The sequence below is a fragment of the Clytia hemisphaerica genome, unplaced genomic scaffold (assembly GCF_902728285.1).
Source record: "Clytia hemisphaerica strain Z4C2 unplaced genomic scaffold, Clytia hemisphaerica genome assembly, whole genome shotgun sequence".
NCBI lineage: Eukaryota > Metazoa > Cnidaria > Hydrozoa > Leptothecata > Clytiidae > Clytia > Clytia hemisphaerica.
The window spans coordinates 3,490,552-3,506,631 of NW_027103528.1; the positions used below are offsets into that span (position 1 = coordinate 3,490,552).

The window sequence follows — 16,080 nt, forward strand, 5'->3', positions numbered from 1 at the left end:
AGAAATATGTTGTGATTTGTTTTGAATGTAAATTCTACAGTCATCAAAAACATTTAAAAATATTACAAAACAAACCAAAATATACCCAAATAGTCAAAGCACCAAAAGTTAAATTCAGCTTCAGCAAAACAAAAACTTTTTTCACAAACCAGTTTTCCCTTCTCTTGTTTCTTGCGAAAATAATTAAAAAATCAATAACTTACGAAAAGTTTCGGCTTTTATACCACGTGACCGCTTCTGACCAATTAGAAGTCACAAAAAAATGGCTCTCAAGCCAGTTATTCAGCGCTAACTTAAATTTCACGGATATAAAAAAATCATTAAAGCACCGAGAACGCTATATCACCTTTATACAGAATCGCGCGCTGTAATATCTGGCTTGATTAATCAGGCTATTACCTGGCATGAATCCGTGGCACAGTGGATAAGGCATTGTGTAAGTCATTCAGTAAGCTAGAAAAATTCATATCTGACAGGGTAGACTTTTCAAAGTCCAGCGACTTGTCCCCGTGCGTCGATCGTCAAGGCCAGTGCTCCCAGATTCTGAGCAAATCTCAGGGGCAGGGTTTTCAATCTTCCAAAATTCCTCGGGGCAGCCATGACATGTTCTGAAAACTGGCAATGAAGTACTTTAGGCATACAAACATTTGGGAGCAGAAACTTAATCACAATTTTTGCGAAAGTAAATGTCTTTGAAAATCCTTAACAGGTTAATTCGTTTATGTTCGCAAATAAATTGGAAATCGTAATAAATATCAAGTTTTTGGCATATTATTATTCTTTAATGCTAAAGAGAAACAGTCTTCAGCGGATGTAAGGAATATTTTCACTTTTAAGCCAGTTTTTATTCGAAAATTCTCATTTTTATCAAACGATTCGCGAAAGTTTATGCTAGCGAAAAACATATTTTTCTCAAATTCGCGAAATTAAACGTCGCAATTTTGCGATTTTTTAACCTCGCAAGAGTTTGTACGCTTAAAGTAGTGTGGAGTTATTAGTTATGCATGGACCGTTGCGTTGTGTTCGCAACTAACTAAGGAGTATATCAGCTAAATAGTTAAATACTGAAAAACATACCTAACTTCATTCAACAAGGACCTATCCTTTCTAAAATTTAGCTTGGACATCCAGGCAATTGGATAAACTATTTTAGTCTACTTTTTTATATTTTATGTTCTGGTTTACTTTACAGCCTGGTCTTCCTAGAGCAATTTGTACTCTCAAATCAGAATACAGTCAGGTTACTTGAAGGTAGATGTTATGGTAGATTAAAGAAAAGTTCATTCTGTACAGTTCTGTGGTGGCCTATATTGGAGTGAAGATGAGTCAGGAAATTTATTTAGTATTTTGATTGAACTGTAATTTTTTGTTGTTAAAAACTTCCTAGCTGGTTGTTGCTTTATTCTGCTCTTCTGGATGTTTAAGTTTTAGATTTCCATTTTATTCATCAGTTCAGATTTTATATCTTTTCTTAACTTGTACTACTAGTGCATAATCAAAATAAAGCTTGACAATTCTGGAAATCTAGAAATTACGAACTTCAGAACTTCAAAAGTAAGAAATGTCCAATGAAGGTAAAAAACTATTTTTTATTTTGCATTTTATTTACGATCTTAAAACTGTTGTTGTGAGCTGATTAATGATTTATTCCCGAAGCTAAGGTGAAAGTTTACCAAATAAAAATTATTACCAATATTGCATTTTGACTATATACTTAATTTACTTTCTCATTTTAGCCACAAAATGCAATATTGTTTATATGCTCTATCACTGTTGAGTGTTGATAAAATCATTATCACCAATCACATCATAAATCCATGAAACCTATATATGAAGTGCCAATTTCAGAACTAGCAAAGGCCTTTTGAAAGGGAAATACATCTTGCCTCATAATGTAACAAGCTAAAGTATAATTAAGTTATGATTATAAGATGCAATCCTATCTTTTTGTTTATTTTTAAGAAAGTCGCAATACCACCGATGGAGTTGAGGAAGTCAGGGAAGGACCTTTGTGTATTTTGGAAGCCTTAGACGATCACACATTTGAACTCAATGCTAAAGCTTTGGAAAGCATTTTATTGAGACCTAGTATCAGTGACAAGAAAGTGGTTGTTGTCTCTGTTGCAGGGGCTTTTCGTAAAGGAAAATCTTTCTTACTGGATTTCTTCCTCAGATACCTTGAGAAAGACGTAAGCTAAAAAGTTTTTTGCTTCAAGACAAAATCTCAACCTTTTGAACTTATCTTAGCTTATTATACTAATCTTAGATTCTTTGTTTGAGAGGTTGTTTTTGACTGTTTTTTCTTAAACACAGGGTTCATTTGAGCTGATGCTGGGCATAATGCTTAAATTTCTTGTGTTCTATAACAATAGATCTGTTATTTTCAAATCCAGATATCAGCCTGGCTAAGCTTGTAAACATTAAGCTTGTAAATAAAAATGTGTAGCATGTAAACTCTCCCTTGTTTTGTCATTATTTTGTCATCAATATTTTACTTGAAGTCATTTTCAATTGTTTGTTATTTTGAGGGTGAGGATGATTGGATGGGCGAGCAAGATGAAGATCTGAAGGGATTTCCATGGCGTGGAGGTGCAGATCGAGAAACAACTGGCATTATGATGTGGAGTAAACCTTTTGTTGTTACGCTGCCTAGCAACGAACAAGTATTAATTTTTTGTCGAAAATTGATCTTTTGGTTACAAAAACTTTAATTCAATTTTATTAACTTTTAGGTTCGTCCAGGTTCGTCAACAGTCTCTTAAACTTACAGTACCATTTTTCTACAACTTTTTTTTGCGTTTCTCCACACACAGGTTGTTGTTCTTTTGATGGACACACAAGGAGCTTTCGATAGTTCCTCCACCGTCAAAGATTGTGCAACTGTTTTTGCTATCAGCACTTTGATCAGCTCTGTGCAGGTCAGTATACTATTTGAAATGACCATGTCAGTCCTGTCAATTCAGCCAACTTGAAGCCAACATTAAATCAACTTGAATGCTTTATCTCTGGATTTTCATAACCGGTGTTTTCAAACCATAAAAAACTGTTTCTTTATCTTCGTCCAACTTGTAGGTTTATAACATTTCAGCGAATTTGCAAGAAGATAATCTACAACATTTGCAGCTGTTTACCGATTATGGATGTCTAGCCATGGATGGAATGGAGGGAGAAAAACCTTTCCAGGTGAGTGACATCAATCCCCGCTTTTCTGCACTGTCAGCGATTTGAAAGGCGTATTGTTTACCAGAAAACCATTCAGAAGGATTTCTTTTTCAGCAAAAATGTTTCACCTAATTTAAATATCTTCAAAAAAGTATTTCGCCCTTGAAAGATCAACCCTGCGAGCATCTTTAGGGGTGGCGAACGAATTTTTTGATAACTTATAACTTTAAATACCTTTAGGATACTTTTTTTGGTGAGAACTAATTTTGACGAACGGTCAATTCAAAATTTCAAATACGAATTGGCATCTTTGGTGAAAATTTTGACATCATTGATGTTGCCACCTGTTGGTCAAAATTTCTAGGTCATAGCCCTTGTCAATCTTGAGATTTTACGGGGGGCTCGAGCCCCTCCCCCCTCAAGAAGCTTCCGATAGTAAAAAATAGGAAGATGCTTGAAAGGCATTTTCAGTTACAATCAGTTACAATCATGTATTAAATTTTCTATAAACAGAGATTGGAATTCTTGATTCGAGATTGGTCTTATCCTTACGAATTCGGTTATGGGGATGGACAAGCTTTCTTGGATAAGCGACTACAGGTAATAAAATGTCATCTCCATTCTCTGCTTATTGTCAAAACTTCTTTGATAAATTGTCACTTTTGGTTTGGATTTATACAAAAAAAACATAAAAAATGTAAAAATGAATTTTGTTTCAACAAATGCCGTCGTTTCTAATAAGCCTAGGTAACTAAGCCCGTATTCACAAGTCTAGGACATACGGCTCATGGCAATATAGCGTTTTCAGCGCTTCATAGATTTTTTTTTAATTTACGGATTTTATGTATGTTTTATGTATTCAGTCACATCTTACAATCAAAATTTATCTTAGTGACTGAAGCAAACTAGCTTAAATTTCTTGGCTAATTTCTCTCTTCAGTTGGATCAATCGAGCCATGAAGAACTACGTCGAACGCGACAACAAATTTATAACTGTTTCGAAAAATTGGGATGTTTTTTGATGCCCCACCCTGGAAAACATGTGGCCACAAATCCCAATTTCAAAGGTCGTTTGAGAGGTAGGTTTCTTTTGTTACCATGACACATTTCTTCTCATTCCCGATGGAACTATCCGTTTAGTGGAGAGTATCAGGAAGTGCCAACGGTAAAGAAAGAAGATATTCTTTTTGTTCGTGTGTTGCCGAAATATTACAATCATTTTGAGGACACGAAAAAAATCTCTTCTTTTCGTTAGATATTGACGGTGAGTTCAAGGAATATTTGGATCAATTGGTTCCTCGTTTGTTGGCGCCTTCCAACCTTTTGGTGAAGTCCATCAATGGAAGTGACCTTACCTGTCGCGAGCTACTCGAATATTTCATCGCTTACATGAAAATGTTCGCCGCGGGTGAGCTCCCAGAACCCAAAACCATGCTTCAGGTAACTTTTTATGAAGCAGTGTTTAGCTCAAACTTTCATTATACATCTTGTTTGCTGTCATTTCTTTCTTCTGTCCAATTTATTTTGACACAGTAATGCTCCTTTGTAATGAAATAAGATTTTTACGCTTTCATTATTCACGTGAATGCATGCATCAATAATCAAAGAGATCCTAAGTGAGAAAGTGAGTGATAAACCAGCAACTTTTTCCTCGTTCACTAGGCAACAGCAGAAGCAAACAACCGCGCGGCCGTCGCTAAATCGCTCGAAGAATATCGCAGGGATATGGAAGAGGTATGTTTTATTCGATTTGAGCATGAAATTGCTGAAATTGGATTGGCTGTTCTTTTGTAATGTCAGAGTAACCCACTCACCGCCAAAAAACTTTTGATAAAAATCTTTTCTTTTGCATTAACTTTTGAAATGCGTCGACTGGCGTCGATTGGTATACTGTTTGTACTAAAGCAAAACTCAGGCTTCACGGGAGCCTCGGAAAACCAATTTTTACAATCAATCACCATCGAGTTCAATTTATCCTATTCGGAAATTTCCCCTCCTAAACTTGAGCCTTCGTATCTTAGCTTTAAAGCCTCAGCGTCATACCTCCTTTCTCTGAATTCGTAAGTTTCAACTTTATTCATAAATTACTAAAAATCTAGCTTGTAACTCCAAACTAATTTCTTTCTTTGCAGCTTTGTGGTGGTGATGCTCCTTATTTGAACCCGCGTGAATTGGAAAATCGAAGCGAAATTTATCGCAACAAAGCCTTGACGCTGTTCAACGCCACCCGCAAAATGGGTGGACCCGAAATCAGTCGCGAGTTCGAAGAACTATTGAATAAAGATATCGATGAAGCATATGTGAACTTTATAAAAATTAACGATTCTAAGAATATTTTCAATGCGGCCCGCACACCGGCCGTCTTTTTGGTCATTATTGTTATCTCGTACATGGTATCTGGTTTCTGTTTGATGATTGGTCTGGGTTCATTGGCTTCCCTCTTCAACTTGGTGTTGGGACTAGCCTTGCTCGCCGTGGTAACATGGGCGTACGTTCGATTCAGCGGAGAATTGAGGGAGATCGGAAGTCAACTGGATACCGTCGCAGAATGGATTTGGGATGAGGTAACTCTTCTTTGTGACGTTTTTACGAGCTTGAATTATTTTCACCACCATTTAAGAAAGGGAAGGTCCGAACTATGTTACAGTGCTGTTTCAACCTCTCCTTTTCTGATCAGAATAGCTTAGATGGGTGGGTGTTTGTAATTTTTTTTCGAAATCCGATTTCAGAAAGCAGTTTGCAGTAATTTCTTTCTTGTCTTTCCTTTTCCAGGTATTTATGGCCGCTTACAGTGCAATGTTGGAAAAGGGAGCTCAGTCGATGGTGGAGCGTCAAAAAACAGGTCGAAAGAAAAAAGACTGAGGGAAATGAACTTTACACCGAATGAAAAATGACAAGTTTCTGTAGTTTTGAAATTGTAGAAATTTTGTTAAGAAGCGATAATTATTTATGATTTCAATTTTTTTGAATTGGTTGGCGAGATTTATAAAAATTTGAAAAATAATCTATTTTTAAGCTTACTCGAAAAGTTTTATAAAGCCATCCAACAGTCTTGAATGATCTTCCAAGGACAGAGAGGTTTCGCATGGAGGAGAGGGAGAGCGTTTAACGTTTTTCAGTTTTTTGTTATGGTTTATATTCTGTTGAAAAATTTTGTACAAATGAAGAATTGTAGGAAAAATAAAAAAATTTTAACAAAGTTCCTTGTCTTTCTGTTGATAATTGATCAAAATGTCATACAATTTTTTGAGGGAAAATTAGTACTGAGGTTAAGCAACGACGACGGACGAAAAATGTAATAGGCTAATGAAAATACGAAATTTGATTGGTTGAAACTCGCTAGCCTGTTAAATTTTCGTTCGTCGTCGTGATTTTACCGATTTACTTAACTTCACTAGAGACTACAATCATGGACAAAATATTTAAAACAAAAGGGGGTGTCCATGCAAAATTTTAAACACCACAAATGATTTTAAAGCGTGTTAAACTATAATAAACCAGCCGAGGCTGGAAGGTCAGCCAATAGAGCTTAATTAGATAGCTTTAATAAGTGGGTTAACAGATGTAAGAGATGTATTGAAGACTAAAAATGTTGAATAATGTACAAAATGTGAAACATTTGATAACTTGATTTAAAATTATTTAAAACAAGCCTGAGAGCTCCTCCAACCCCCCCCCCCCCCACAAGAAGATCAAAGTATACTTCTCTTTAGCATTGTAGCACTGTTTCTACGACATCAAACAATTAAGCTATAGTTCATTACTATAAAATAAAAGAGAAACATAGTGTAATTAAACTTTTTGTTAATTTCATTCCAGTCAATTATGATACAATTTTTCTGTTGGATGTAGACAATATCCATATCTGACCAAAGTGTTATCTAGAAATAAATTAGAAAATTGCCAAAACGTCAGAACCAAAATAAAGATATCCATCAACTATATAGAATGTTTTACTTGATAAAACTCCAATAACACTTTAAACTAACAAGCTACAAACTTTAAGTCACAAAGCGCAAACTCCAGAAAAACACAATTTGCATCAAAATCTTTGCAAAACGTAGTTCATATTTATAACATTTCAACAGGAACTGTATTTTGGTAGACTTGGTCAAATTACAGAAACCATTTGTCAGTTGTCTGGAAGGCCAACGAGGTACGTAAAAACTGTCTGCAATTCAATCAAAGCCAAAATTTGGCAAGGTCAGAAAAACATAATTTACATCCAGTCTTCGTAAATAAATTTTGTAGTTTAGTACCGTCAAGTTACACAGCATTCACACTACCATCTTGAAGACTTTGCTGGTCGCAAATGATAATCGAAAGCAAAACTTAAAATTCCTAACTATGCAGGGAAGCTCATTTTTCCCCCATTTTGCTTTAAACTCCCTTTTGATTGGTCTATGAATTTGGGCGATCGCTTTACCGCCTTGGCGGAATAAACACACGACCATAATAAATAAATTCAACAGTGCAGCGGAGTAGCAATTAATTTCAACTGGGAGTCCTCTCTTCTGTGCCAAGCACTGGCAGTGTTTTTTAAACTTTAAAACAATGTTAAATGAAGACCAGATGGATCTGTTTGTTATGACTGTGCAAGTTGTGACGAGAGTGTGCATGTTGTGTAACTTAACGGAATGATTCATTAAATTCTAGAAACCATTTTTCATAACTTTCTGCAGTCCGCTTTCTGCAAGTCTGATAAGAGATATTATGACATGTATAAACTGTTATCGCCATTCATTCCATTCCATCATTCAGTCAAAACGTGCGCCAAGGTTAGAAAAGGTTAGAAAAGCACAATCTGCGTCCGGAACTGCGTGAAAAATAGTTTGATCAATTTCAACAAGAACTGTATATATTAATATTAATATAATTGATCAAATTCCAAAGACCATTTGTCATAATTTTGCAAGTCCAATAATTAGGAGATGTGATGTCATCATTTCATTTGGTTCCCGTCATCTGACCGACCCTGATTTACCGTCAGCAGGTAGAGTTGGAGAGTAGTCGGAAAGCTTTTCCGCTGCTTTGCTGGATTTCCACTGTCGACCTCTGCACGCTCTGTGTTTACAAGTTTTCAAATCGAAGTAGAGAGCCGCATGCTAATGGAGAGTAAACCGAAAACACCAGTTTATCCACGGTTTCTCAATTTTAAAATTCGGATCAGTCCACACGGATTCCCTTTCAACAAGATGTAGCTGCTTCTTAACAGAAAAATATTTTCGACCGACCGAAATATTTTTGCGATTCGCCTTATCACAAACACGTCCAAGTCCAAAAAAGCACGATTGCATCCGGTCTTTATCAAATTTATACAGTAGCTGTACTTTTGTAAACTTTATCAAATTCCAATAACATTATAACACCATCAATCCCCCTAGAGGCAAACAAGAAAAATATGTTTTTATTGCAAAAACTATTAAAAAGCAGAAAATTCAACATAAACAAAAACTTGAGCAAACGGCTTTAACATTTAAACCTTCAAAAGATGTAGAAAAAGAATCCCCTTGATGAAAATCCTGTGTTTGATTTGCCGAGTTAAAAAAATAAATGACAGAAATTGAAGCTTGCAACAGATTTACACTGGAAATACTTTGGTATAACACTGTACTGACTTATCACATCTACTTTTTGATAAATAACGAGATTGCTCACGAGAATTTTTTGACCCGCATTCCGCGTGATCGTGTTTAATCGCCCGCGCGTGTACGCTCTATGGATTCTTATCTGATATTCCGATGGCGTATTGGCGGCCGCCCACGCTAAAGCTCTAAAGGAGCGGGCCAATATACCATCGGAGAGAAATAGTAGTCATCCATTGATGTGCCGACATAAGTTTAGCCCTCATTTTCGGGGCCGTGCTGAACGCTCAAAAATTGTTTTTTTGAGATCTGGCGCCTCAAAAAGACCGTCAAATCACTGTCGTTAGTTACCACGTCATGAGATGTCGGCAAAAATTCCCGCTCCTTTCCACAAACAACATGGCTGATGTAATTTTCAAAAAATATGTGCTGTTATGGTTGTTTTTGGTTTCTTTTGATGGATTTTTTGTAGTTTAACTGTACTTATCACTCCCTGAATATTAGTTTTAGTATCCAGTGTAATTTCTGTATGTGCACCAACCCCAAAAATGTGTTTCTACCACAAAAAAGTTGATAATCATAACTTTTGTTATTTGTTTGTTTTGATGGCTGATTTTTTCTGCACTTTCTCAAATTTTATACTATTCAAAGACCAAAGAAACTGAAGCAGGTACGTTCCTATGGGCTTGGGCTTTTATCAGTAACTTTCATGTTGTTATCTATCTCAGACCGTCCTCCAAATATAACTGTTGTCCACCGGCCGCCGACAACCTTCCGACAACCGACAAACCGACTTCAGTGTTCCAGAACTGAAGTTTTTTGGATAAAATCTTTATTAAACTTCACAAAAGTGTTCATTGAGGGTTAGTATTCATTTTCTATAGTTTTTCTTTTAGTGTTATTATAGATGCTGGTTATGACTTTTCTCTTCTTTCAGACTTTTTTGTGTACAATGTTATTTCTATTTTGTTTTTGCTTCTGTGATCAGTTTAAAGAAGGAAAAATACTTATTTGAGTATTTCTACATGCCCTCCTTGTGAAAAGAATGATAATATTTTGCATGATTCCTTCTCCAAAAAGTTTTGTATTTGAATTTATTTCGTGAAACCTTTTGAAGTTTTTTCTGACCCAAATTTTGTCGGCCATGACACCTTCCCTGTCCAAATTGCACTCGGGCCCATTTTTCTAAAAAATTACGCGGTCAGGCGAAATTCCGTAATGTATTTCTTCCAGATGTTGAAAATTTTCCCGACCTTCAGAGCTTTAGCGTGTCGGAAGAAAATTTCTACATCGGGTGCCAGATAATATGGATTCTGTCTGCTGTATATGGGTACTATATGCAAAAAAAGCTCCTCTTCTCAGTCTTTTGAGACTCTAATGAGATTGGAGAGTGTCCTAACTCCCCCCGGATAGGGTAAATAAAACTATACAGGTCATGGCAAATAAACTTATTATACCTTTTATTATTGTCTAAAATTCCTTAGAATGTCAGTGGCCGAGAGGATAAGGTGATGGTCTAGAAGACTTGTGAAAGTCATTTTCGAGAGTTCGAATCCTATACGGTGCGTTGGAGTTTGCGTTATTTTGTCAGCATTGACTAAACTTTTTCTGGTTTTATGGGCTCTTATTGATATTTTTGAAAATCCCCGTTATATCTTTAAGAAAAAAAAAATTTCTAAGTGGTGTCACCTCATTGCAGTTTGACTCAAGTCGTCAAGTACAGTATTTCAAAATATATCAGGTTGTGGTTAGCGGGTGGAGAGTCAAGAGTCTGACTTTCCCTTCTCTTGAAAATGCAGTATTCCAAAACTTTCGACTAAAATAAATACATAAAAATTAACTTTTGTCTTTTTTTATTGTTATCACTTTTTTCAGAACCACAAGTGAAAAAAAAGCAGCTAAAAAATGATTGACAAGTCTAAAAATTGATTGACAGGTGCAGGTGCGGGTTTACTCGCCCGGGTTAAAAATTCTCGTGAGCAATCTCGTTATTTATCAGAATGTGCATGAATTGAGCCGCCATCTTGAAACACTACATTATGATCTGTAAAAACAACGCACGCTAAAAGTACACACAAAGTTAACCCGATCGGAAGAAAGTTTAGAAATCAAAGTGAGATCGGAAAATCGGATTTTTTTTTGCCGTCTTATGGTGGAAAATTTTACCTATTTGAATGCTCAGCTTCGGCTGACCAATAATAATAATAATAAATAATAACGATATACAGTATTTCACAGTATCTCCAAAGTTTTACAATTGGCTCTTCACCTGGAAATTGAGTATGATAAATATATATGTAGCGTATAAAAAATATGATGTTCATTAAAAATACTGAGACCGGTTGTAACTAGAGACTAGAAGGCTAAAAGTTGGTAAAGCCAAGTACGATCAAATACCGTTGTAGAGTAATATGAGCTTGGCAAAAGTAGACTGAGTGAACGTAGTGCTAGTGGCTTGTGCAAGACCGGTGTAAAACCAAAGTTTGAATTTAGATTAAGATATAAGATATTACAAAATTGATACAACTATTGATAACAACTAATAGAACTAATTCCTCTATGGACAGTAAAATAAAGTACGACCAGACCAGGACGCTAGTAAGGCTGTTAGATCTAGGAAATTAGTAGAGTAAATACGATTGACGAGGGATGTAAGAGTGACACAAGAGTATGACTTGGAATTGCAGGATGTCCAGGAGTAGTAAATATATAAAATATCATTAGAATAAATCAAAACTAATTAAAATCAAATAATTAAACAAATAGGGGATAGTTGCTCTAAAGAATAATAACCGGAGTGTAACTACTGCTACTGGCTACGGAATAGGGATAAGTTGATCAATACGATGGAAAATGACTAAGAGATACAAGGCGTTAAAGTATTTGGAGTTAGATGTGGCAACGTCCCAGCTAAAAACGATAAGCAATATAAAAAAAATACTAAATAATGAAATATTTATTAAAAGTGAGAAAGTATGTTGTTATATAGTTGACGATCGTAAAGAATAGCAGAGTTGGTTATTACAAGGTTAGAACTCTCGCAAGTCTATTATTAAGTTATCAAAAGGATAGTTATTGTTAAATTGGAATCAAGTCATGAGTAGAGTAAAATCCCAAGGAAATAGCTGGACTTTGAGATTCAAGACATGAAAATACTTTAAATTCATACAAGGCTCCTAGCGAGGCCTTGATCCAAAAAATGCCTTTTAGTTTCACTACAAAATATGTTAAAATTTAATTCATCCCGACATTTTTGGGGAAGTCCATTGAATATACGCGAAGAGTCGTATTCAAAACTACCCATAATAATATTCGGACAAGCCAACATTGTGCCAACGTGAACAGGGTTTCTCAAACCTTCTCGAGGTGTCATTTTTTCCGTCGGAAGGAAAGTTGGCCAGTTATTAGAGTTAATGGATTTCCATGCAAGTTTAGCTCTAATAACTGGCCAACTTTCATACTAGTTCCATACATAGTTTCCTACTAGTTGGAAAGTAGAGTTTTAACATTAAACTTAAGAATTTGGAGTTTCTAAACGTCAACCAGAAATGGCAACCACGACCGGCGACTACGACCAGCCACCAGATAAATTTGGGTTATCGAGTTTTTTTTCCCTTTCTCCAACGTAGAGTGTCTCTCCTAATCATTTAAATATATATTGAAGAGTAAGCTCACACCTGTCTCATTTATTTAAAGCCACGTGCCAAATACGTAAAATAACCCTTTTCGACGCTCTTGGAGCTTGATTATGGTGTAAATTTCTATCCTTTTGTATTATCAGCATCAAAATAATTAGTGGCACAAAATTTTTTGAAAATGGTTTGATAAGCTTTGTATTTCATCATCAGATTGTTATTTTTGTCGAAATTAGTCATTTTGTCAGCATAAAGACAATTCTCAAGTTTTTCTCCAAAACGAAGCTAAAACTTTGGGGCAGCCATGAGACTTCAATAATTGTTCGATTTGGCTGAAATTTTGCACACTTGTTCCTTGGGTGAATATCTGAGGGCGTTTCTTTCATTTTTCAAAAAAATTTGGATTTTTGGGGCCTGGGGACGAGTTTTTCGCCAATACGAGGCTAAAACTTTAGAGCCGAGCCTACAGGCCTCAAAAATGGTTGGATTTAGCTGAAATTTGGCACACTTGTTCCTTGGGTGAATATCTGGGGGGTCTACAATTATTGCCCCCGCAAGGAGCGCAGCGACTGAGGAGGCATTCATAGCTTCACGCAATATATTGGACTGGAATCTCGATTTTTTGCGAATTGTTTTTGTTTTTGCGTCGTAATCGGCTTTCCGGCCAAATAAGTGTTCCGCAAAAATATGGCGGTAAATTATACAGCGGTAAATGTTATACATATTTTCATATTACGTTATATGCTATTACCATTATTGCGTATTACATTTTATTAGTTTTGATTTAGGATTGAAAAGCTGAAGCGAGTGTTATAAATGCAAATTATAGAAAAAGTATAGTGATTACACCATAACACGAATTACAATATTACTTGTTCAAATCAAAACAAACAAAATGGCAGACTGGTTATGATGATGAGCTGATTCATTGACTGGAAAAAGTGTTTTGTATGTTAAATTTTGTTTCTTGTCTTTCAAACTGAATACTAAATATTGTAATTTAGTTAGAAGTTCATTTCAGCAATGATTTCAATTCTTTTTCTGGAATCTTTAAAGAAGTTTGCTCAAGTTTTCAAATGTACATTTGATATTTTTGTTCAAACTGTAATTTATCTTTGTCTGTTATTATACTAATAACTAGCTTTATTGTTTATAGAGCTTCTTGAGCTTTAAAGACCATCATATGGTCGTAACTCGAGAAAGTCCTTCTTAACTTGGTAAAACAAGATACCGGCAAAGTACAAAAAAGTTGAATGCACACATAAGTAAAGTTGAATCCAAAAGTGGTTGAATGTGTTGAATGTCAATCGATGTTTTTTTTTTGGTCTTCAAAATAGATTTACCTCACTTAGAGTGTTTTCACTGTTTGTTCAGTGTGGTAAATCTATTTTTAAAAACCTGAAAAAAGTTTGTTTACATTCGTTTAACTTTGCATGCGCACGTTCCACTTTTTCATGCAGTTGTGATAGGGGCTGTCCATATAGTACGTACGCAAAGATTCTCCAAAAATTTGATACCCCCTCCCCCCATGTACGCAGAGAACAATAGAAATGATGTCATTTATACAATAGATGTACGCTTTTGCTAAACCCCCTCTCCCCCTTCACTGCGTACGTACTATATGGATGGCCCCATAGCCTAAATAACATACGCTCTAGGGGTTTGGTGAAATAGCTCCAATTCTAGCTTTCCAAGTTAAGGCATTTAACGGTGGTTAGACTAGGCACACAGACAGTCATACAGGAACACCATAAAGTGAGAGTATATAGCTAAAAACTCAAAAATTCTAGTTTCCTGAAGGCCCGTCTCTTCATTGTCTGCACTGCAATCATATCTTCAATCCTTTCAGCTTGGAGAAAAGATTGCATCCATGAAAAAGTACTATGCACTTGAAAAAAAATTAGGCACATTTCAACTTTTCGACTGTACGTCTAAATGGACCACAATGACATTCCTTTATTTTTCTTTTGACTGCAATCACAGCGTACGCAAGTGGAGCCTGGGCCTTAACTAGGATTGGTCTATTTCAGATGGCGCAGAAATTTTTGATAAATTTTATACCTTAAAGGAAGAAATTCTGGCGGGAATTTAATTTGGCGGATGGCCAAAAAAGTTTTTTCAGAGGGAATTTAATTTGGCGGATGGCGGAAAATTTCTTTTTTCCGCCATCCGCCAAATTAAAGATGGCCAAAATTTCTTCCTTTAAGGGGGCTATTGTTTACTAGGTAAAGTAGCAATAGAGAATTGTTGAAATATATACCAGCCAATGAAAAATAAACAAGCTATTTCTGATTGGTTACCTTGTTGAATTATTCAGCGCTATATATTTTGCCTACAATCTAAGATGTCTGCAGCATTATCGGAAAAGGTCTATTTAGTGAATGATCATGACATATATTGTTGTAAGAAAAAACAAACAAACAAGGAGATGTGAATGTCAGTAAGATAATGATACTATGATTTTCGAAATATGTTTTTGAGAAGCTTTTCAATATTTTCCTTGAATTTCATTAAATTGTCAAGCTGCATGAATTCTTCAAGTATTTTGTTAAAATGACATTAGAGGAGTTCATCTGAATTGCAGCTCAACTAATGTTGTCTATCTTCTTACTTGCAAAACTTGTGGGATTCAGTATGTCGGTAGCTGTACAACTCAATTTAGGGCTAGATTTGCAAACTATAAGTCCTGCAATAAACGGCATAAGACTGACATTGTTTCTCAGCAACATCTTCATAATCATTTTGATCTCCCCGGCCATTCTGGGTTTTCTGATTTTGAATTTACCCTTATCGACCAGGGTAGAAGTTTTGAAGATACCCGTGAACGGGAGAGGTTTTGGCAATACAAACTTAAAACACTTCTCCCAAATGGTCTTAATGAATGTGAAGTTGTGACCCAATAAACTCCATTTTATTTTATTTTATGATTACATTTGTATTCAGTATCGAGCGCCTTTCGCTACACTTAACTGTGTCGACCTCCTTAGGGGGCTACCCTTTGGGGGTTGTATTTTAAGACATATTTGCTTATTGTATACACTTTAGGTGATCTACTGTTTTATCCGATGTAATTAGATTTCTGTTTTATTTATTTTAGACTATTTCTCTGAAAAACCCAGAAGGGAGTTCTAGTCGATTTTTTCGTTTTTTACACTTCAATCTACGTCTGCGTGCATATTCCCTTGCGAATTTTCTTTTAATATCTAATTTTTCAATTTTAGCCATTTCTTTTGTATTATTACTGCGGGATTATTAAGCAGTCTCATAGGAATATATTTTTTTATTATTGTATCTAGGGAATTTCGATCGAATAGAATTTTTATGATATTTTATTGTACATAGTTATAGCTTTTAAATTGTTTTTATTATTTACGTTTTTGTGAAATTTCTAGCTTCCATATAAAAAGGATATCATTTTTTGTTGAGCTATATGCTGATGAAGTCACGAAAGATGACGAAAATTTCTACCTAAGCAGTCGCTTCATTTTTTATGTTTTACAAATTTGCTGCTTCTACATTTTACGTTTTCTTTTTTTGTTAAAATGGAATATGATTTTTTTTTCAACCAATCGATCAATAATTAAATCAATCAATTATTCCTGATTATTTTTTATGCTTTAATTTTTAAAGCATTAAAAGCTTTATAAGTGCATGAGATGACCTTTCTGTGGGGGCATTTAGTGAAAGCTATGACTAGT

The 16,080-nt window shown here is 35.3% G+C and overlaps 1 protein-coding gene across 1 annotated transcript; it reads left to right on the plus strand.

Moving 5' to 3' along the window:
• The first annotated feature begins 1,473 nt into the window (after positions 1 to 1,473).
• LOC136799587 (atlastin-2-like) lies at positions 1,474 to 6,393 on the plus strand. The gene is made up of 11 exons (XM_067056310.1): positions 1,474 to 1,574; positions 1,963 to 2,189; positions 2,529 to 2,663; positions 2,814 to 2,918; positions 3,073 to 3,183; positions 3,676 to 3,762; positions 4,103 to 4,241; positions 4,418 to 4,602; positions 4,825 to 4,896; positions 5,295 to 5,726; positions 5,935 to 6,393. Exons 1-11 carry the CDS (start codon positions 1,562 to 1,564, stop codon positions 6,022 to 6,024), a joined length of 1,596 nt encoding a protein of 531 aa, XP_066912411.1. The 5' UTR covers positions 1,474 to 1,561; the 3' UTR covers positions 6,025 to 6,393.
• Positions 6,394 to 16,080: the final 9,687 nt, after the last annotated feature.